Source organism: Aythya fuligula, chromosome 1 (assembly GCF_009819795.1).
Source record: "Aythya fuligula isolate bAytFul2 chromosome 1, bAytFul2.pri, whole genome shotgun sequence".
NCBI classification, from domain to species: domain Eukaryota; kingdom Metazoa; phylum Chordata; class Aves; order Anseriformes; family Anatidae; genus Aythya; species Aythya fuligula.
Genome location: NC_045559.1, coordinates 143752464 through 143774466, shown reverse-complemented (window position 1 = coordinate 143774466; position 22003 = coordinate 143752464). Strand labels below are relative to the sequence as shown.

The 22003-nt window shown below is 48.2% G+C and overlaps 1 protein-coding gene across 1 annotated transcript in view; it reads right to left on the bottom strand.

Moving 5' to 3' along the window:
- The window catches only part of RASA3 (RAS p21 protein activator 3), a 104031-nt gene extending 82441 nt beyond the window's left edge, over positions 1-21590 (bottom strand). The window contains exon 1 of the mRNA XM_032189339.1: positions 21475-21590. Coding sequence (XP_032045230.1) covers positions 21475-21529 — 55 coding nt within the window. The 5' untranslated portion in view covers positions 21530-21590. The remainder of the gene's footprint in view (positions 1-21474) is intronic.
- Between the last annotated feature and the right edge of the window lie 413 nt (positions 21591-22003).

Genomic DNA, 22003 nt, shown 5'->3' with positions numbered 1-22003 from the left:
TATGAGATGATATCTCGTTGCCAAAGACTACTTATACTTAGACCTAGTACTTACAGGGGAGTTGTGGATCATGAATCTTTGAGGCTGGAAAAGGCCTTCAAGATCACTAAGGCCAACCATCAACCTGTCCTAGCGAGTCCCAACACCTTGTCCCTTAGTGCCATGTCTACGTGTCTCTTAAACACTCCAGAGATGGTGACTCCACCACAGGACGGCCTATCCACCCTCTCTGTGAAGAAATTCTTCCTGACATCCCATCTAAACCTCCCCTGGAGCAACTTGAGGCCTTTGCCTCACATCCTATCACCCGCCACTTAAGACAAGAGACTGACACCGTCCATTCTCGCTGCAGCCTCCTTTCAGGTAGCTGCCAAGAGCGATGAGGTCTCCCCTCAGCCTCCTTTTCTCCAGACTAAACAGGCCCAGGTCCCTCAGATGCTCCTCGTGTGCCTTGCTTTCCAATCCCTTCACCAGCTTCATCGCTCTTCTCTGCCCATGCTGAAGCAACTCAATGGCCTTCTTCTAGTGACGGGCCCAAAGCTGAACACAAAATTCAAGGTGTGGTGCCACCAGTGCCATGTACTCGCTTCCCCAAACTTACTCCACACCAGTTAGGAGCCTTCACTGAGACCTTCCTCTGATCTGAAACCTGTTTCAAGACAGAAAATTACAGGCACTTCTATAATCCTCGACACAACCGAAGCAGCTGAGGGTATTCTCACCAGAGAGCAACGAGAAGCTCCGGGCTGACATCCCGACTTTTCCTGCACGAGGCAGTGAAGAAAAGCTCCTCATCCCATTAATGTAACGGGTCGCACGCTACTTGCCAATATAAGCTAAACATGGGGAATCGAGTTTCTCTGAAGATTCCCTTGGGACGGTAACTTTACCCCACAAAACAAAAAAAAAATGCACGAGCCCAGCTGCTTTCTAACAAAATGGAAGCTATTTTGTGTAAAAGGAGACTCGAAGCAATCATTGTAAAGTGGGATACTGCCAGGAAAGAGGTGATCAAGGAGTTTTCATCCCAACTCACAGCTTTCCTGCTGCATGCCGAGGTAAGCACTCCAAGTTTCTCTGAGGAGCCCTTTCTTGTATTTCTGCAGAAAAACAGATGCAGAACCAAGCGGCCCCTTTACCGCTGCTGATACGATCTCAGAGTCAGTTCTCCATCTACTGCTTTTCACTCCAGCTTGTGTTTTGAAGATGATATTTTGGATCAAAACACATCTCATGTGACTTCCCAGCTGCGTTCACTGGATGCTCTGGAGGTTTTTTCCTACCAGTTTCAGCAAGGCAGGGGCTGGCTGCAGGTTGTTCTGCGCCTCTGGAGCACGACCTTCCCTTGGACCGGCGGCTCGTGCTGTTATTTCTTGTTATTATTTCTCACCAAAAGAGAAAGATCAGCTTCCTAAAGTTATTAAAGACCTTCTCTCAGCAAAGCTGAAGTCACTGAACATCTGCTGTGGGAGGCCGTGGGGGAGAACGGGGGCTGCAGGAGGGGCAGAGTCGGGGAGAGGAAGAAGCCTTGCATGGGCTGCTCCATCCCAGAGCGGTGCTGGGCGAGCAGCGAGCACTTCCAGCTATTTTTAGAAGAACAGTATGAGGCAGGAAATGTAAGCAAATGATTTACAACATCAAACGAAACGTGACCGAAATCCAGCATCAGTTCAACCGCTCCCTCTTCAGCCATTCTGCGTTCTGGGGTTGCTTTTGGGTGAGGAGCCCGCTCATCACGAAGAAAAAAAAAAAAGAGAAATGGTCTCAAATATATCAGCATGAGCAAAAGTTTATGGCAAAGTAAGTGTCTGCCCTTCCCTGTCTTCATTTACTTGATTCGCACACAAAACCAAAATGCAGATGACCAAAAACGGACTTTTTTTTTTTTTCCCTTTTGGTGTAGGTCAGAAAGCCACAGCTGTGTGGGAAAAAAAAAAAAAGCAAGCAATGAAAAAGGCATAAAGCCCTCTCTTCCCGGCCATTAATCACTTCTATCACCAACAGCGAGCGGCTAAAAGCTTTTACAGTACCATGAAAAAGATGAATCTGTCGATGGCTCTGTCTTGCTTAGATTAAAAGCTAATAACGAGGAGGAGTAATTGCTGGAGAGCCGGAGCTTCGGCGGCGATGGTAAGAAACCCTAACTGTTTGCTCGGATGAATGGCTCTGTTGTCCACAGTCGCTCTGGCTTTACAACTGCTGGGCTAGAAATGCCTTCACTAACTGGAAGTGTCACAGCATCAATGTTAGGCGGAGATCGTTTTGGCCATTTGACCTCGCAGTGCTCAAAACCAAAAGAAAATCTCGCTGTTGAGAAACGGAGTGACTCAGAGCGCAGCAGTTCAGGGCAGTCTTGAAAAGTCCCCAAAATTTAGGGATTAAGCGAGCGAAGAGCATCTTCCTTCATACACACAGTGCTTCCCATTACAATATTTACCATCAGGAGGGAAAGAGAAAGTTTGTGCAATCTCTTCCCCAGCTTGCTTAACTTCAGCCTTTCCTCTAAACCAGTGAAAACAGGTACTTTCCTATACAAAGGTCAAACTCATTTTTCCACGTAAAGATCCAACCCCTGAAACGTCCTCCTGCACTAATTAGCAGCTTCCTGTAAGCCCAGCAACAGGCAAGACTACACCTAATTACAGCTTGACATGGTCTTGATGCTGCTAGTCCACCTACACCCCAGGCATTCCTTCATGCACAAAGAGCATGAGGGAAAAATTAATAGGAAATCCTTTATTTTAAGAAAAAGTGAGGACATAAGCAGCTCTCAGATTATACGCTTATTCGGGGGGTTGAATGTAAATATTAATTCAAGAAGAGTGCAAAATTTCCAGTTGTCACCTTGGCTGCCAAATGCTGTCTTGCAAAGAGACGCCTTGGTACTGAGCGCGGTGCTCTGATTGAGGCATTACATTAATCATTCACAACACTTGTTTCGCTTTGGTTCCTGCATCTTCAGCTACAAAGCACTTCTTCCAGTAAATGAAAGATGTATTCCCACTGTCAAATATCTGCACTGCACAGACGCTTGCTGACAACAGACAAGATTTTAGGTAGGTGCTCAATTCTCCTTGCTGGCTTGCAGTCTCACCTCTCCTTACTACGCTGAGTCCTTACTGCTCCGTGGCAGCTCCCCTGCCAGGGCTGCATGAGGATCAAGCACCCTGGGGTAACTTCAGGCAGGAGCTTAGCTCCAAAGTGCACTTTTGTGTGATGCCATCTGCTCCATTTCTGAATTGTTTCTTCCTTTCAGTGTTTGCCAGTTCACGTGTGAAGTGTTCTTGAAGAAAAACGGGTGTATTTCAGCATGACTTTATTAAAGTACCTTTTCTTCACAGATCAGAAGCAGCTAAAAGCCCTCTCTCAAAACCAGCCACACCATCCCACCTTACAGAACAACACACACAGCATTCAGCTCATCTCTTGGTATTTTCAATTTCCAGTTTGGCATTATTTATATATACATGACTACTTATTATCTCCACTTTTAAGAGAAAACAGTGCTCTCCCTGGCTTCTTGTGTGTAATATTATTCTCCCATCAGTGCTCGCTCAGCATCTCCCATCTGGTGGTCCTTTAGCAGGGCTGCGAGCAGCCAGGCTGTTTAACGCTGAGCTATGGAGGACAAGCCCTGTTTCCACCCTGCCAAAGCACCTTTGAGACAAAAGGCAACTGGAGAAAAAGGAGACGACGATGGTAAAGGAACAGGCTGACGGCCGGAAGCGGTGTTTAGCAAGAGAAGTTTTAAGAACATCCTAAAATACTTTGAGACACGTGGACGTCGGAGTAACAAAGGAGCAGTTCTCTACTGCATGTCACAGGGAAAGGGAAAAAGCACTGTAAACAACTTCAGATCCAAACGGGCTACTCCATTCTGGAAGGAGAAAAAAAAATATATCAAAAAATATTTGAATTCTTTCAGTTTTATACGAATTGGAAAGTATTATTAAGCTCTTTTGCTTGTGAGTTGGTGTAATGGAGCAGTTTGCTCCTCCTTTCCCAACAGCGTCCACTCCTCACAGTGCTGAAGCCCACACAAGTCTAAAATATGTGCTCATGCTGAAGCTCTTTTTCGAGCAGTCTCTGAAAATGCCAGAGCTGTGAGCTGCTCGTGTACCTGCTAACTTTTAATTGCGAGCTATGAAGTTCCACCCACACATCTTGGGCAGTGCATGGGACTGACTGGGCAAGCGAAACTGGGGAAAAACGAACCAAAAAGCATGCTGCACGCTCCCAGTCTGCTGCGTGGTGGTGGCTGGGGGGAGAATCTTTCCTGTAGATGAAGTTAAGGTGCACGACGGGGTGCCAAAGCCTTCGGCTGCTCCTGCCCCATCTCACAGCACGCAACCTGACTCACTTCAGCTGGAGCTCTGTCCCAGCACACTCATCCCGGCACCAGGAGGGCACCTGCCAAAACACGTGGTCTGAGCGTCTTCCAGAAGAAGCCAGTGAGGGAGAGGCAAACAAATTTTGAAGAAACACAGGCTTGTGCTTCGCTGCAGTGCTTGTTCTCGCAGGAACGGGAGCGGGATTCGAAGCAGCAGCAGCAGCAGCGTGGGGACGTACTCACCCAGAGGCTGAGCATTTTTCAAAACTGCCGATGACTTCTGGAAGCCGGGCATTCCCTGCGAGTCGCTCATCCACACCCACAAAGTTCATCCAAACTTGAGTTTTGTAATGTTCCCGCTCAGACGCTGCGCGCATCTGTTTCACGGGGAATGAGAGGGAGGCTGCTCATCTGAACTGAAACTTGTAATGGTTGTGAGCGTCTGCTATCTGCAAAAATCAACTGAGAACTGGAGGCACAGCGAGAACTCACCGAAAGCTACAGAAAATAACCCCTGCTTGAACTCACAACCTCGTTTTCTACCCCACTGCCCTGCACCTTTGCCTACTTCATGGCTTTTCCTTATCAAAACGCTGTCAGCAACCTGAAAGATGGGAAATGATGCTGTTCAAGGGCCAGAATCCAAGCTGAATGTGGAACATTAACTCATCTTTCCTTCTTCTCAGGCTTTCATCTATGACCTGTGACAGTCTTTAACCATCATTAGTAACCATTATTTCAGCAGCTTCCAATCCTCCACCCTACCGTAGCCCTTACTGCTTTTACGGGCACAAAACTGATGCTGCTCCTGGCCACGTTCGCACCGTTCAACTCGTCACGTCTTCCCAAAAAAGGATTCAGAGCACGAACACAACTTTGTTTTTCTGAATTACTCCTTGGAGGAGTTCCTCTTGCTGCCCGCTGACTAGCCAGGGAGCCCAGCCAGAGCCCACTGCCCTAGCACCAGCTGCATCCTCTATGGGATCTCAGCTCTGCCAAACGCTTCCAGGCACCAAGATTTCTGCAGGGGGAGTTTTTCTCCCAGATACTTCCCCAGGTTTGATTTGAGTATCACTGTAAGAATGTAAGCAGGATCAAACACTCTTGTTATTACCACTTCTTAAAAATTTATTTCACAAAGTTCATGCCACCACCACAACTGCCATGCATTTTTTCTTGTCCTTACTAGCTTAATGAAGGGAATCCGGTTTTAATCTTGATTTATCTTGGCACACCAGACTGCTACAAATTCACCTGCCTTATAGCTGATTCCTTGCTAGCACCGAAGAGGCCTGAATTTAGCATGCTCCTTTCAGTGGGACTCCGATAACGTGTCCATTTCCGTGCCTAAAAACCCTTTCTGAATATAACGATGCTGCTGAACTCGAACAGCAAGAGGAGGCAAGCGGGAAAGCAAAAGGAAAAAAAAAAAAAAGAAGCACACCATGTAACTGGTAAGCAAGGCATGGACCTGCGGTACAATTTATTTCTGAAACGAGGTTTCCAGCAGTGACTAATCGGATCGCCCCGCGAGCGGGAACATCACATGAACCTCGGTCTGGGGAACAAGCCCAACCAAGAGCGAGTGACTCATCGCGCCGACAACGTGATGAGAACCAAATGCTGGATTATCCGACCCCAAAGGCTGCGGGAGGAGGAAAAAAATGTTTACTTCTTCACTCCTCAGCACCGAGGGTAGATTACACAGGCACAACAGCACAAAAAAACAAAGCTGAGCTGAGCCCGGTCATTTATTTTAAAACTAGTGACCGAAACCACAGGGTTCAGAAGTTAGGGTAGATGTGCACCCAAATCGTGTTACTAGGATACGCAGCTGAGATTTTCACAAAATGTCTAAGCCATGAATGCAATTTTCCCTTGTAATGTCTTAAAACCCTCCTACGATTATCAATTTCCCTGTAAATATGGATTTTAACTTTCCTCGAAATGTCTACGATCCAGCTGTTGGGTTTTTTACGCAAAGCGTAAAGCGGGGTATTAAAAAGGGAAAGTGACCTACTTTTCCTAAGCTATGCGAAGTGCTAATGTAATGAAACTCCATCAATGTCAGCTTGCTTTTATTCTTCCAGTTTCAGTTCAGGAGTTAGTCACATCAGCAGCAGAAGAAGGGGCGAACAAGACTGACTGACTGTAAAGCACGCCGGAGATGTGAAGCATTTTGCATACTTAAACCAGTGACAAAGCACAATTCAATCACCCATACAGAAGTGAGGGAATTCAAAAACCATGTACGAGAGGGACAACTCGTCTTTTTATAAGCACAACCAGCTCCATCAATCTGTCCATGACAAAACAAACCTGCTCTGACATCTTCAGTAGCAAAGGTCTGAATGCAGCGAGATCTGTATGAGTGGAGATGTTCTCTTTCTTGAACTGCTCGAGTCTGCTCAAGTGTTTGCACGTGAAAAGGCAAGCTCCAGCTTCAAAGAGGGAAGGACTGGTGAAGGATATTTCATAGGACGGAGGTATAAATGCGTAGCACACCCAAAGATAATGCGATCCAAAGTATGCATGGAGCTGCTGATGTTAATTTTAAGCCTTACCCTGAAAGCTTTTCCAGATCAAACCAAGGTCCAGCTCTAGGCTTAAGGCTACACAGCTACTTAGGGGCAGTGGTTTGCTTTAGTGACACAGGTGGAGTCACCACTGCTGTCAAGCTTACTCCTCAACCCAGTGACCAGTAAGGACAAGACAAGCAAGCCTAAAATCTCAGAGCTTTGAGACCACAGCTACGTGTCACCAAGAGCCCAAAACACACAAGGCCTCGCTCAGCCCTGTCCTCAGCACTTTACAGAACACGTCAGGACGGCAAACAGGGATCAAAGCTGCCCCCACACATTAAATCAACATTCTCCTTTTCAGAGCTCAGCAGACGTGATGTAATACACACCACGTTCTCCTTGCAGATACAGCACACACGAGTTTTAACACTGATTTTAAAACACAAAGCCCATCACATTTTTTCAGAGGGCCGAGTGAAGCTACGGTGTCAGGTGCAGTGTCGGTAGGGATCTATCGGCCAAGTTCTACCTGTGCCACGTCCACTTGTCACTAAATAATGTCCCCAGCCCCCCGGGTGACTTCGTGGCTTTCAGAAGAAGGGCAGACAGGAGCTGCTGATGCCCCTGCGTAAGCCGAGGTTGGCTCCTGGGCTACATCAGGCACCTCCGCTGACAGCGGGAGAGCTTCGCCCCGACGCTTACAATAAGCAGCTGTAAAACTTGAAGCACGTAAAGAGGCACGCACGTCCAAGGGCTATTTGCTGGGTAAAAAGGTGCCACTTTTACCTTGTAAGGTAGAAGAGAAGCTACAGGCCAGAGAGACTCAAGTCCGTGTGCTTTTAATGCTGGGGGACAGGGATGCCCACAGCAGACATTTGGCTAGCAGGAAACCAAAGCTTCTTTAGGAAAATCAAGAATTAAAAACCCTTTAGCTTCAGTTACCCGTGACTCACGTCCATAGAGTTTCAAAAACCGTCCTGCTTTGTTTTTGCAAAGCGACGGAGAAGTGCAGAGCTCTTCTGGGCAAGGAGTGGGTGCTGCCAGGCAAGGCGCTCGCTCCTCCAGCTGAAGATCTGGGCTCCAGCCCAGCCCTGCTGCAGCCTCCATCTGTGCTCGTGGAGAACGAGCCAGCCAGCTCGCTCCTGCGCTCACACCACCTCCCCGGGCAGCACTTTGCGTTCGAAACACTGCCGGGCAGCCGTGCAGCGAGCAAAGAGCAGCGCCCGCCGCATCTCAGAAGCCTCTCGCCTACCTCTGTGACAGCACACGGGGAGGAAAGGCAGGCAGAAATCGGGGCGTAGCGACACTGAGCAGGAGAGGGAAAGCATCTGGCCCGTTTCACAGCAGGTAAGGCAGACAAATCGCTCCCAGTAAGCAAGAGAGGAAATATTGCTGGCAGTATTGCTCCTAGCAGCACTGCCGCGTGCATACAGAGAGGGGAAAGAGCTCCCAAAGGCTTTCCTGGACAAAGAATGATCCAGGCATGGAAAAGGTACTGGAGAAGGCAGAAAACAAATTGACAAAGAAGTTTAATGACAGAAACCACTGGGATTTGTCTTGCACTGCACGGGCACAACCAGCCACCCTCTAACCACCACCAGCAAGAGATTCACCAGGTCTGAAGCACGACGCCACCTTCCCAGGAGGCAAGCTGAAAATGAACATTAAGGTCTCCAGCACAGGAAAACACATCTTTATTTTGACTTTTGCACCTCACTCGATTAGTGGCGGCTTCTACAAGAGAAATCCCTCGTCTCTTGGCTCCAGGTCTGACTCCGAAGTGAGGCAGAGTATGCACCTACAAGCAGGAGAACACATCCCAGTTTGCTTTTCAACCAAAGAAATTGCCCACAGAGATAAGCCAAAAACACTGCTTAAAGCAAGCCCATGGCTTGCTTCAACTCTCCACCACCCTGGCACCACGTTACACTCTCTGCCAGTCAGTCTCCTCCACTCACTTTGGTGTTGAGCCCCCTTAAATAACCCAAAACTCATCAGGGTTCCTACCAGAAAGCCACGTTTTCGTCCTAAATGCAAGCCTCCATTCACTCTGGTGTGCACATGCAAGCCGAAGGTATGCAGACCTATTAGGCTTTATTAAAAATACGGTCTTGAGATTATTCACAACAGCTGCTTCCTCTTCAGGCTAGGGGAAAACAGATGGCAACCTAACAAGAGCTCGATAATTTTTAAAAATTGACTCCAAAACATGGCACTCGGACAGGATTTCTTCCACTCATGCAAATCTCCAAATGGGATAGCAAAAAAATAAAAATTAAGAAATCGCTGCCAAATGTTATTTTGCTAGCAGAATATCCAACAGCCTGATAGCATAATTAACACAGGGCGGAACAAAGAAGGCATCAAAACTGCAGAGGGAAATTGCAGGTTGCACAGCACCCCAGATCACACGGCTGCTGCTCCAGACTCCCCACCAAGGCACTCGCTCCGGACAGGGTTTATCAGCGCTCCCAACCACCCGTGAAGTCTGCCAGCCCTCAGACAGGGCAATCTGCAAAACACGGGCGTATTCTTTTCAATATTCATGTTCAAGATTCGTAAGAATGGAAAATAACACGGGAAACATTAAAAGCCACACAAATTATCCTCGTGAACCTCACCAGGGGGGTTTATTTGTCGGGCTGGCAGCCCAACAACTGCACTTCGTGCGCATTCCTTAAGAGCAGAACCGAAGAAACTATAAATACATCGCGCTTACATTTTCAACACGGGCTGAGGGAGACTGTATTATTGAGCCACCACATGTCCAAGTTTCTAAAAATTCCTGCCTAAACAGCAGCATTTCTTGACAGGCTACAGGGAGTACTCAACTGGTTGCTCCTTCGACAGGACCGCTGAAGGGTAGGATGGAAAATTTCGGACAGGAACGCAAGCTGTGCTTCTCACCACACGCTTTAAGGAAACAAAGGTTAGGGTAGAGTGAAGGGTTTCTCTTTTTTTTTCTTTTTCAGAAAAGCCCAAGCTGCAAGTCCTACCAACACGCTGGACTCACGTTTTGAGGAGTACAGGGAAAAAAGCTACACTTCACCATAACATCTAATATGTACTACCTATACATTATAGTTATCAGATTATACATTACAATTATGGACTTATAATATGGTGCAGATAATAGTTTGCCCATACATTATATAGGGATATATAAAACCCCCTAAAAACACAACTTTCAAGCAACTTCAAAATCTGAAGCTTTGTTCAGCTAGCATTTTAATTTTGATTTAATTTCTGCCAACACTTTGCTGCTTTTGTATCTGAGTTACAGAACAGAGAGGCTTTTTTCCTTCTATAAGCATTATCAACTACCACCTGATGCTAATCTTTAATTTTTGTACTAGATCATAAGTAAACGTGAAGTGTGCAGTGCAACGACATTTTTTGCAGTATTAAAATCCAAGCAGCAAAGAGAACAATTACAAAGATGCTTCCTCCTGTCCCATTTCGTCCCTGTGACCCCTATTCTAGGGGCAGAAGATGACCAAATTCTGCAGCCTGCTCAGCACTTGATATAGCACATTTGTGATCTCCAGCAAGAGGCCAGCGAAGCCTCAGACGTGCTCCTGTATTCTCTAAGCCTGACTGTATGAATCAACTCCCTCTATTTATGGAAAGCGGGTATTAAATTAACTCTTGCCTTGGCATTTATCATCCGCAAGCTTCATTCTCAAATTCACGGGATATCCTCTGTCCAGCAGTCGGCCATTCCAGCCGAGTTGTGTAACGCCCGCTGGCACGGCTAACCCAGCTTGACGCATGTCCACGTTGCAGAGCTAAAACCCCACAAATCCTTAGGCTCCTGCCAACTGTGGAACTCGAGTGGCGTCGAGACTGCCATTCCCCGTTATCAGTCCCGCTTCCAGACCAGAGTACATGGTACCTCCTCCTCCTTTGGCTTGTTCCTTTTTGTAAAGGCATGGGAGATGTGAACAACTTTATCCAAGGCCTGTCTCGTAGATTAGAAACTTTCTAATTTTGAGCACAGACCTTACCTACCTTCTTTTCTTCCAGAAGCAGAGGCATGCTGCCAGCTGAGCCTATATTCGAAAGGAAAGAGACGGGGTACACGTACAGCTGAGACCTACAAAATAACCACCTCAAAAAATCTGCCAAGGAATCCAGCTGCATCAAGGAGCCTGAACCAGTGATGGTGCTCGCAGGAAAAAGGACACCCAGTCCTCGAAGACATCCTTCGCTCCCCTGACAGATCCCCATTAGAAATGCTTGATGACAACCACCTATATGACTTGTTATCATCAAGAAGTGCAAATTACCAATCGCTCACACCCAACGGAAGACATCTAACGAAGAGATAGCATGGAGGAAAAAGCCACTTAACCAGACAAGCATGTCCTTTTCGGCTCTCTCCACTTTCACCTCCTGGCTGGCCCCTTCAGCTGGAAGGAGCACCTAAACTAACCCAGAGTGCCAAAAACAGAACTGCACTCCAGTGAAAGAGCTCACAGAGAGCCCCAGTACTGCTGGGAAGGCCACTCTGGGAAGGACTGGTCAATACCTGCTTGTATGCTTCTAATTTGCTCTCTGTGCCTCTCTCTTTAGGGAGATTTTTGCCACATTTTTACATGACAACAGTGAGAAGCTTCTTCCCCTCCAAGTGCTGTCTCCTTGGGTCTTTGCTGGACTCTGTCATCGCCCTGCCTTCACACAAACAAGATAGCCTTAAGTATGCAGAAATTAAGTATAAAGAAATTAAGGTCTGCAGCACGAAATTGCTAAACTCACAGAGCACAGACTTAACGTGCATCTTAAATAAGGATAAACATCAGAGCAATTTATTGATGCAGACCGAAGGTCAACTATATTTAACAGCCTCTGCTAATTTCTGAAGTGAATCTTCCACGCTACGCGTTCAGACTACAGCATTTTGCATGAAGTGCCTGTTGTGAGGACTCCCTCAGCACGGCTCCCACCGAAAGGCTGCAGAAAAGCCTAAAAAAAGCCCTGCTACTCTCTGTCTGGGGTAGGGGAGGAGAGAAGAGAAACAAAAGGGCCATCGGGCTAGTAGTTCCCTTCTGCTGATCGCCAGCACGGTGCTGACATGGTGTAAGAGCAGGCTTGCCACAGGCTGGAGAGAAGCAGGAAGACGCCCCAGAAACTTCGCAAAATCGGGCCTGGCTTTCAAACCACAGAAAAAGGGAAGAAGAATAAATCACTAAAAATGTCACGGAGCTCGATCGGAGCCCAAACACAGGGATGAGCACAGGGACAAAACGCAGCTGCGCCAGGTTAGCTGGTCTTCACCCGAATTTACTTCCCTGCCACCCCAGCAGTGCAATTAGCAAGCAATTAGGCGCTGCAGCAATAGCTACCGAGTAGCTGGTGCCTCCCCAGCACCTCTTTACCCACAGAGGGCCTGGCAATGCCCTCCTCACCAGGCCAGGCACAGCGCCCTCCCCACTCAGGGCTGGAGGCCGCTGCCCCAGCGCACAGGATGCGTTTTATTGCCACAGTCAGCGTTACAAAACTGCGGCCCTGCTGGCTGTTATTGCAGCTCTGCTTCCTCCTCCCAGCCCTTGGGATTCCCAGCACGGCCACCCCAGCACCGGGGGGGGCAAGTTTTAAGGGTGAGGGGCGAAACGGGGAGCTGGATGCCTCCAGAGAGGGGCAGGTGCATTCCTATGGCCTGGCCTGTCCGCGGGGCACCTACCTCTGCTGAGTGCCTCAGTGCCTCTCCTAAATCAGCTTGCCTTTCCAATAATTGGTGTAAAAACTCATTAAGGTTAATTATGGAATTAATGAACTGAGGAGAAAATAAATAAAAAATACTACTAAGAAGACTGTAGAATGAACTAAGTGGGCCAGGTCAAACTTACTGCCTCGTGTCTTGAAGGCCTGAATCATCCATTCTGGATTATCCAGAGAGTGCAAGCCAACAGCAAGGAGTACGCTGAGCATGGCTAAACCTATAAAATGCTGACAGGATCCCAAAGTCTGGGTGAACTAAAGGCCTTTCAGAGACACCACCAATACCTCAGAGGACTTGCAGCAGCACCTTCTTGTGTTTTAGTTTAGAAAAGCCTCAGCCTCCTTCCCTCTCTCCCCCAGAAGCTCTCAGTCCACGGCCCTACAACAAAATCCACGTTTCCTTCCATCACCAGCCAAGTAAATGCTCCACTCCTCCGAGGAACGCTTTAAGCATGCTCTCGATAAGATGCTCTTCTGTTCCAGGAACTTTAATATCTGTTAAACTAACTAAATAAATAGAAACCCCGATTAAACTGAAGCCAACCCACTGGCTCAGAACGATGTTTCGCAGCTCTCCGCTGTCGTCACCCTCATCCCATGCTGGCCTATTTTAGCGTTAATCTCATGTTCTCTGCAGAAAGCCATCATCCAACACCCCAAGCACCACCAAGCCAGAAATCTAGCACACGGCGGGTGGGCTGCAGCTCCCCAGGCAGCTCTGCACGCCACCACGGGCACTTTCAAGTGCCCCAGCTTAGGGCAGAGGAGCAGGAAACCTTATCGGGGTTACTGACCAACATGAACAGGCTTCCTCTCCTCGTCAGAGGACGGCTGCAGCAGGTGAACAGCGTGCTCCTTGCAGGATTTTCTAGATACTCTTCGTTCCCTGCCTCGTTCACTGTATAAATTTTAACTCTGGGGGGGAAACTGAGAGGTCAAGACAGCCAACAAACCACCACCAGACACTTAGAAACATGCATCCACGTCCAAAACAATGCCAAAAATACAAAATATTGAATCCAGATTATATGAGCAGAGTGTTCTTCGTGCCTTCCTTCTGTCCGAGCCCGCAAACAGCCCGGCCTCACACCCTACGGGCCGCACACGCTGCAAAATCCATCAGCGTTTTGGTCGTGCCACCCAAGGCCACCAAATACTCGGCCCAGGGAACAACAAAGGCAGCAATAAATCACCACCACCGCCTCCTCCAGAAGCCTGAAGGGAACCAAATCCCACCTTCAAAGCACAGCTCCGGGGGCCGGCCGTAGCACTCTTGGAGGGGGCTAGCAGCGCTCTCCCACTCGCACAGAGCCGGAGCTCTGGAGGGCAGCAGGGGCTCAGTATTTCCTCCAGGCACGCCACCAAAAATAAACATCAAAATTAAAAAAAAAAAAAAAGGCAACAGAACACCAAAAACATGTCGGCGTTACCGCAAAACTCTTAACAGCGACAACATTTCCACCTAGACTATTACAGAGATTACTCACATTCAGTCCTGAAGGTGACTTGAAACAGTCATTCACTTCATTTTTTATTTATTTATTTTTTACTTGCAAACCCACAACTTTCTGGAACGCTGTCACGAAAGCAGGTGTCAGAGCAAACTGGTTATCAGCCTGCTAGAGCTTCATTTGCACCGAACTCGCTCTGCTCTGTCCCAGCATCCCGAATTCCCCCAGGCACTTTTTATTCCCTGTCAAAAGCTCCTGCCTCAGTGCTCACAGACAGACAGCCGGGAGTATGGGTCTGAATAAAAATTAGTTGTTTCTTGGCTTTTCTTCCCCCTCCTCTCAAGCGGTTTTGTAGGGAAAGGGAAAGGGAAAGGGAAAGGGAAAGGGAAAGGGAAAGGGAAAGGGAAAGGGAAAGGGAAAGGGAAAGGGAAAGGGAAAGGGAAAGGGAAAGGGAAAGGGAAAGGGAAAGGGAAAGGGAAAGGGAAAGGGAAAGGGAAAGGGAAAAGGGAAAAGGGAAAGGGAAAAGGGAAAGGGAAAGGGAAAAGGGAAAGGGAAAAGGGAAAGGGAAAAGGGAAAGGGAAAAGGGAAAGGGAAAAGGGAAAGGGAAAAGGGAAAGGGAAAGGGAAAGGGAAACTTTTATACAGCTGCAGAAGACCTGAGAACCTTCAAAGAGGAGATGTGCCACCATATAACGCACCCACACACTCTGCTGAAAGATGTATTTTAGCCAAGTGCTGGATGCATACCTTGGGGAAGACAGGCAGCAATTCCTGGGGTTTATTTAGAAGAACATGGAGCAAGTATAATGTGCAACTACGAGTATTTCCAAGCCTTTCAGTGTCATCGATGATATACTTTCTGTTAGTGACATTAAAAAAAAAATGTCACTCTGCAGGTGGCAGCAGCCGCGGGATGACAGAGGGCTTCCTCTTGCTCTGGAGAGCTTGGGCCAGCCGCTCCGACAGCTTCAGGATGTGAGCATTCATAAAAACGCATTTTTGGGTCAGATGCTTTGTTGGTTAGAAAGAAAGCACAAGCGGTTTTGCCAAAAATAAGTGCAATTCTGTTCCCTCCCTTGCTCGGCTGCTGCTAGGTGAACTGCAGCAGTGCAATTGAAGCTTTAATTTGAACACTGCCAGGCTGGGGAAGGGCTTGTTTTTTGTTTTAGGCACCACATATCACACTCCCCGAGCTGGGATTTCCAAGGCTGTGTTCCTGTGCTCCGTGGCAGCCACCAGCTCCTCCAGCCAGCCCCCGACAGCAACTGTGAAATGTCACACTCCTGCAAAACAGAGCTCATTTGGTCTCACAGGCCGGTGATTGTTCCAGGGGGGATGGAGAGAGCGGCGAAGAAAGGGAGCTTTTGTAGCAGCTAGCAGATTTTTCGGCTCTTCCTACCACCCTCCTTCCTACAACTCTCCCAGCTGAACGAGCGCCAGGAAAACCAGCACAACTATTTGTCGTCCAAACACTCGAAACCTCCCGGCTCACAAGTTTCAGGCCGCGGTTCGGCTGCGCTGCTAAGACACCAGGAACCTCCGACCACCTTCGGGAGCTCGGGAAAGGCTTTAAAAACGCACAGCTCGGGAGAAGAGCCTCAGAGCCGTCCCCGTGGCTTTCAGAGGGCTGCGCTGCAGCCCTGAATGAGGCAGGAAATGAGGAACAAAGAAAGGAATTTCATAGATTCCAGATGTACTCGGGCACCAGCTGGGAAACGCAAGCAAGAGGCGGCTACGGCCCTTGCAAAAGGCTCCCGCTCGCTGCTCCCTTCTAGAGCTCTCCAACAGAAGTAAGTAGCCGTAAACAATTTGTAAACAGACATATTTTTAGAAGAAATTGGGAACAGTAGGAAAAATAAACTTCGTCGCCTCTCTCCGCTTTTTAAGGAGCTTAAAACCCCAGTGTCAGCGCGTCCGGCTCGTCGGAGCTGCTGCTTGCAGCACAAGAAGTCCACACAAGCAGCCGGCACAGGAGCACGTAACACAAGTCCAGTATTTGCACTGTGAGAGCCCTGTGAAACTTAAAAGCAAGGCAAATCAGTCAGCAGTCGCTCAAACCTCATTCCTCCAGTCCCACATGAACGAGGGAGGGGTCAGACCCTGGGAAACGAAAATCCCTCTTTCCGTAACCCACGCTCTCCGAAGCCCGAGGTTCCTTTTTTGAACCACCTCGCACGGCGGATTTCTTCTAAATGGGTTTTGAAATGCCTTTGAGTAACAAGCACGATGACCACCGCACATTTCCTCCCCCAGTCATTGTGAAAAAACACAGAAAGAAAGTTCGAGGTCGGGTCTTATGGGACACGGACCTGCACTGCTCCTCCCGTGATGGCAAAAATACTTCTTCTTCCCAAATGAACTTCCAGGATTTTTACAAATACATCGCACGTGGCTACAATGAGAAGTTTTATCCAGTATTTGTCCACTGGCACACACTGAACATTGCAGTGGGTGCTACCTGCTCAAACCCACCAGGTACTCACACATACACGAACCTTCCTCCCCTTTGGCACTGCCAAAATTCCTTATCACATCCTACAAATCCTTTGGGGATATTGGTGATGCAGCCACATGGTTACAGACCCCAGCAAGTAGGGAAAAGCATGGCACAGTTGTTGGGCTACCGAAGGGATCTGCATCTTGCCCCGGGGCTCCCCATGGGAGAGGCAACAACCAGCAAATGCCGAGTCTCTAGCCAGAAAGAAAAAGGTTAAGGAAGACATTTGAGGTCCAGGAGGTAAATCTGAAGAGCAGCACTCCTGATCAATCTCAGAAGGAAAGCAAGTCAGGGCAGTCTGTAAGCCTTCAACATTTTCGTTCTTTCCTCAGAAGACCTCAAAAATCCAGATACACTACACTTTTTTTTCCCTTTCAGACAGAAAAAGGGGGAAAAAATAAAAGGAACACTCCAAGCCCTCACACTCTCCACTAAATCCATGAAGTATTTAACACTTGGCAACGATCCATGACAAATTTGAGAAATGAAAATAGGAGGAAATAAAAAAAAAAACAAAAAACAAAAAACAGCTCTTCGTAATTTTAAAGATTCACATTTCGTTTTGCGAAACTTTCACCCAGAGAAGTTCTTCTATAGGAGGAAAACAACATCTGAAGTTTCAGGGAAGTTGCTTTCCCTTGGTAGAGGCTAGGAAGGGGGAGGAAGGAAGCTGGATTTGTTTTGGTTTTATTCCCAAACAAAGCTTTTAGTCGGACCCTACATTCGGTCACCAGTCCACTAGGCTGGAGAAGCCAAAGACACTTTGTAGGTTTTAGGAAATGTTGTTAAAATCCAGAACATGCAAGTAGCTTCCAGGTTTAATAAAACATAACCTGTTACCACCTCCAGCCACCTCGCAACCTTCCCCTTGATTCAACCCCATGAGGGATAAATCCCTGGTACTGGAAGGGTCCAGGCTTCTTCCTCGCACACACAAAAAGCCTCAGATTCATTCTCCAACCACCAGTTTGCACAGGATGTACCCACAACTGAATTGTCACAAAATTAAAGGCATTAAGTACGCTTTAACAACCCGAAGTGGATTTTGCCTCATCCTCCCGCTGCTCCCCAAGAGACAAATTGCTCCGTGAGCTACTCAGAGATTGAATTCGGGTCTCGCACATGTGTAAGAAAACTTCAAACAGAATTCAAACAGAATTTATACTTCTACAATGGACATCCACAGGTCCCCCATCGGTCACGGATGGAGAAAGGACAGAGGATTCCCTCTGGAGGTCCATTTGAACTCTACTGTGCCTATCTGCTCTAAGAGTTTTCACCTGCTGTACAAAACTGATGGTATTTTAGAAGCTTTTTGTTTCAAGATTGTATTTTCTGATCTTGCTGGAGGCTGAAAACCCCTTTCAGTGTCTGCACGGAGAGCCTTCCTTAACCAGGAGCCACAAACCAACCCAGGTGAAGATGTCCAGGAGCTGAGCCTGGGGCACCCACCCGTGCCGGGACAGCCCCAGGGCCACGCACGGGACCCAGGGAGGTCAGCATCAAGAGGAATAGAGACCCACAAACACAGGACCCAGTGATTTAGGAAATTTAAGGAATAGAGAATGCATTTTCAGCCATTTTTTTAAGAGAATGGAGAACGTTTCCATGCAGTTGAAAGTTTTCAAGAGCGTTTGCTGGGAAACCGCGAAGCTAAGACATCCAGCACTTATATAAGGTCCTGATGTAAGAGCCTTTGGTACTTTGACCAGCAGGTAATCACCTCCACCAGAAGACAAGAAAACACTATTCGTTCTCATGGCCAAGATTAGAAAACACTTTTTTTTTTTTTTCAAATGTATTAATTCCAAAAGAGGGGAAAAAAAATCAGAAGTTTGCTTCCTGGTATCAGAGGCTCTGAGCATATGTTTAATGGTTTCACACATGAGAATTTACCTCTACCCACTCCAAAAGCTGAGTCACTGCCTTCAGGCTGGCAATGAGGAGCCATTTCTGCTCAGGAAGAGCAGTCAGGCACTGGGACGGGTTGCCCAGGGAGGTGGTGGAGTCACCGTCCCTGGGGGTGTGCAAGGAGAGGTTGGACCTGCTGCTTGGGGACATGGTTTAGTTGGTGATACTGGTGGTAGGGGATGGTTGGACCGGGTGATCTTGGAGGGCTTTCCCAACCCTAATGGCTCTGTGATTCCATATATAAACTTTCCTTTGAGTAAAAAATGATTAATTCGTGGAAAATGTCATGCCAGGTTGGCAGCCCCAAATGCAAGCATCCTCCATTTCTTCAAAACCCAAGTTCACTGAACTATTTTCCACTGCTGCCTGGGTTTCTTCCTCTTACTTGGAGAAACTGTCCTTTGGGCTCCACACTCAGCTACACAACACAACAGCTACCAACCTCTGCTGAGCTGAAATAGGTTATGCAGATTTTTTACCACCGCTTTACTATTCCACATCCTCCGCTGTGGAGGGTGCCAGACTGGAGCCTTAAATAGATTTTAGCATTACAATGGATAATAGTGCAAGTTGCCACTTCGTTTTACCTATGCAGCATCAGTTGAAGCTGTACTTGTTACCTTCTTAAGGTGCAGAAACAAGCTCGAGAAGTCGCGAATATATTCAGGGTGAGACGCAAGCAACTTTTCTTCTTTCTTTACTTGTTGGTCCACTAACTTTGAAACACTAGCAGATCACTGCCACCTTAATAAGGAAGATTTTACATTTCCTAAGTAATTGTTTACCATGATATTTGTCTATATATAGAAAGACACGAGGTAGAAAACTCAGTTATGCTAAAAATACCCGTGCAACAGCCTTATGCCCCTTTTAAATGGGGATAAATCCTTTTACAGCATTATGCAGCAAGCACGTTTAGTTGCAGTTACTTACTCCCATGGGTAACCACTTCAGACAAGGCACTAAATCCCAACAGCCAACGTTAAGAAGGCCATCTTCTCAGGGCAAAACAGATTTCCCCCATCAACCTTAGAATTATTAGACTGAGGGAGGCCTGAAGTTTTTTTTTTAGAGATGAGATAGCCCCTCCTGACCCTCACAGAAACGCAGAGGCAATCCTCCCAAACATTTGTTCTGTACCAAGTTTAACGGTGGAAGGGCAATGACTACTTTCTCTCCTGGCAATCAATCTGCTTAAGGACTAGTACACGAGCACTTAAGCAAATACCCGTTGCCTGATTTCACCTAAGACTCTCAGCTTCCCACAGAAAAGCTTAACGCCTTTCACAACGCCTTGAACTACACAGCTCTCTATGAATTAGCCAAGAAGGCACAGCAAAACTGAGAGCCAAAGAGGCAGTGCAGCCTACAGATAAATGATCCTCAGCTCGTCACCAGGACCAGCACAATGAAAATGAGATTTTTGGTTTTATCCTTTGAAAAGGGGTAAGTTAGGGATGCAGCACCAGCCTGGTAACAGCCAACCTTCACCACAAAAAATTTACAGCTTTGTGTCTCTGATCACACGTGGCTACACTGCCCAAAGTCCCACATCTCAGACTGTGACCTCAACACCTGCAACCACCACGGTCCCTTCGTGGCCCTCTCCAAGGAGCTTTACCAGCTGGTGAACATCTTAACCTGCTGTGAGCACTCGTGCTGCATCAGGGGACCACTGCGACCGCCAAGATGAACCTCACGATGAGCAAAGGGGTCACACTCAGCAACTGGGGGCTCCATCAGCCCTGCCAAGTGCAGCACCCTCCTGTCCCATAGATTCTTGCAAAGCTACGGGAGAGTTAAACCTACACAGCAAGCCTGGCTACAGCTAGAAGCACAGTCTTAGAGCCTCCTAACGAGCAATTTCTTCAGCTGTCCAAGCGCAAATCGATGCACGCAGTGCAACCTGCCAGAAAGCCAGGCAGGATGCAGCCTTCCAAAGAAAAAATGCTTAACGTGAGCCTTCACTTTTTCAGCTGCGAGCTTACCAGCCGATGCCATTTATGGAGAAAAAAGGAGCAATTAAGCACAGTGTGTGTTTACTAAACGCTGTGAGCAGCACACCCCCGGTCGTGTTGTGGAGCAGAAGCGCTCCCTTTGTAGTTTTCCCAGCCAGCGGCCAGGCACGGAGCCCCGTGTTGTTTCCTCTCAGGTTTTGAAGCACTGACTCATGGAAATATCAGCGCCGCACACTTCCTCAAAGCGGCAATCTTATAGGAAGTGTTTGTTTAGTCTTACATGACACATTGTTTTGTTTATGCGCGAGGAATTCCGGTCCAAATAATTTTCAGTTCGGGAGAAAAAAAGAGGAGAGGACAACGGTTTCAGGCCGGGGGAAGCCGAAATAAACCAATTTCGAGCAGACATCTGAAGAGTGCGGTCCTTAGGACGGGCACTGCTTTTCTCTTTGCACCGCAAGGCACGGAAGAAACCAGAAATGGGACAGGAGGCAGCGCAGGCGACCTCGAGCAGGGCAGCGTGGAGGTGATGGTTGATACTATTCCCCAGCGACCTCAAAATGCAGCCCAGCAGCCCTGGGAAGAGCAGGGGACACCACAACCAGCTGCCTGCACCTGCAGCTTCGTGCAGGCAGAGCACCCAGCTGCGGCAACGCCTATGGGGTCGGGGGCACCCCAAAAAGCGCTGGGGCGCCCTGCCCGCGCCGCCTGCTGCCCCCTGCCGCACCGCAGCGGCTGCAGCCGGGCTCCTTACTTTTATTTTTTATTTATTTTTATTTTATTTTTTATTTTATCTTTATTTTTTATTTCATTTTTATTTTTTATTTTATTTTTATTTTTTATTTTTTATTTTTCATTTTTTCCGTTTTTCATTTTTATTTTTTAATTTTTCATTTCTATCATTTATTTTTATTTATTTATTTATTCATTTATTTTTATTATTTTTATTTATCTTTTTCTTTTTTTCTTTTTTTCCCCGAAAAAAAAAACAAACAATCCCAACCCACCCCCCCCACCTCCCGGTCCCGCTTTCGGGATGTGCCCCGCAGCCGCTGCCTTTCCCCCCCCGGCGCCCGGCACCTCACCGATTTTAATCCTGACGCTCTGGAAGACCCGCAGCCCCTCTTCCTCCACCGCCATGGTGCTGCTCTTCCTCCTCCTCCTCCTCCTCTTCCTCCTCCTGCTCCTGCTCCTGCTCCTGCTCCCGCTCCCGCTCCCCGGGGGCAGCTGCGGGCAGCGCGGGGCCGGCAGCGGAGCCGAGCGGAGCCCAACGGAGCCGAGCGCAGCGCGGCGCGGCGCCCGCCGCCAGCGCCCGCCCCCCGCCCCGACGGCGCCGCCTCATTGGCCAGCGGCCGGCGGGCGGCGCCGCTCATTGGCCCGCCGCCTGCCGCTCAGCCCGCCGCCGCCAGGGGGCAGCGGGCTCCCCCTCAGCCCTCAGTCCCCTCAGCCCTCGGTCCCCCCTCAGCCCTCTCTCCCCCTCACCTCGCCCAGCGGAGAGGCACAGCCAAAAGCTGCTTCTCCAGCCTGCAGGGAAGCAAAAAAAATGTGAAATAAAAGCCAAGCACACACAAGTAAACCCGCCACAAAGTGCCTGCCCTGTGAATTGCAGGAGAG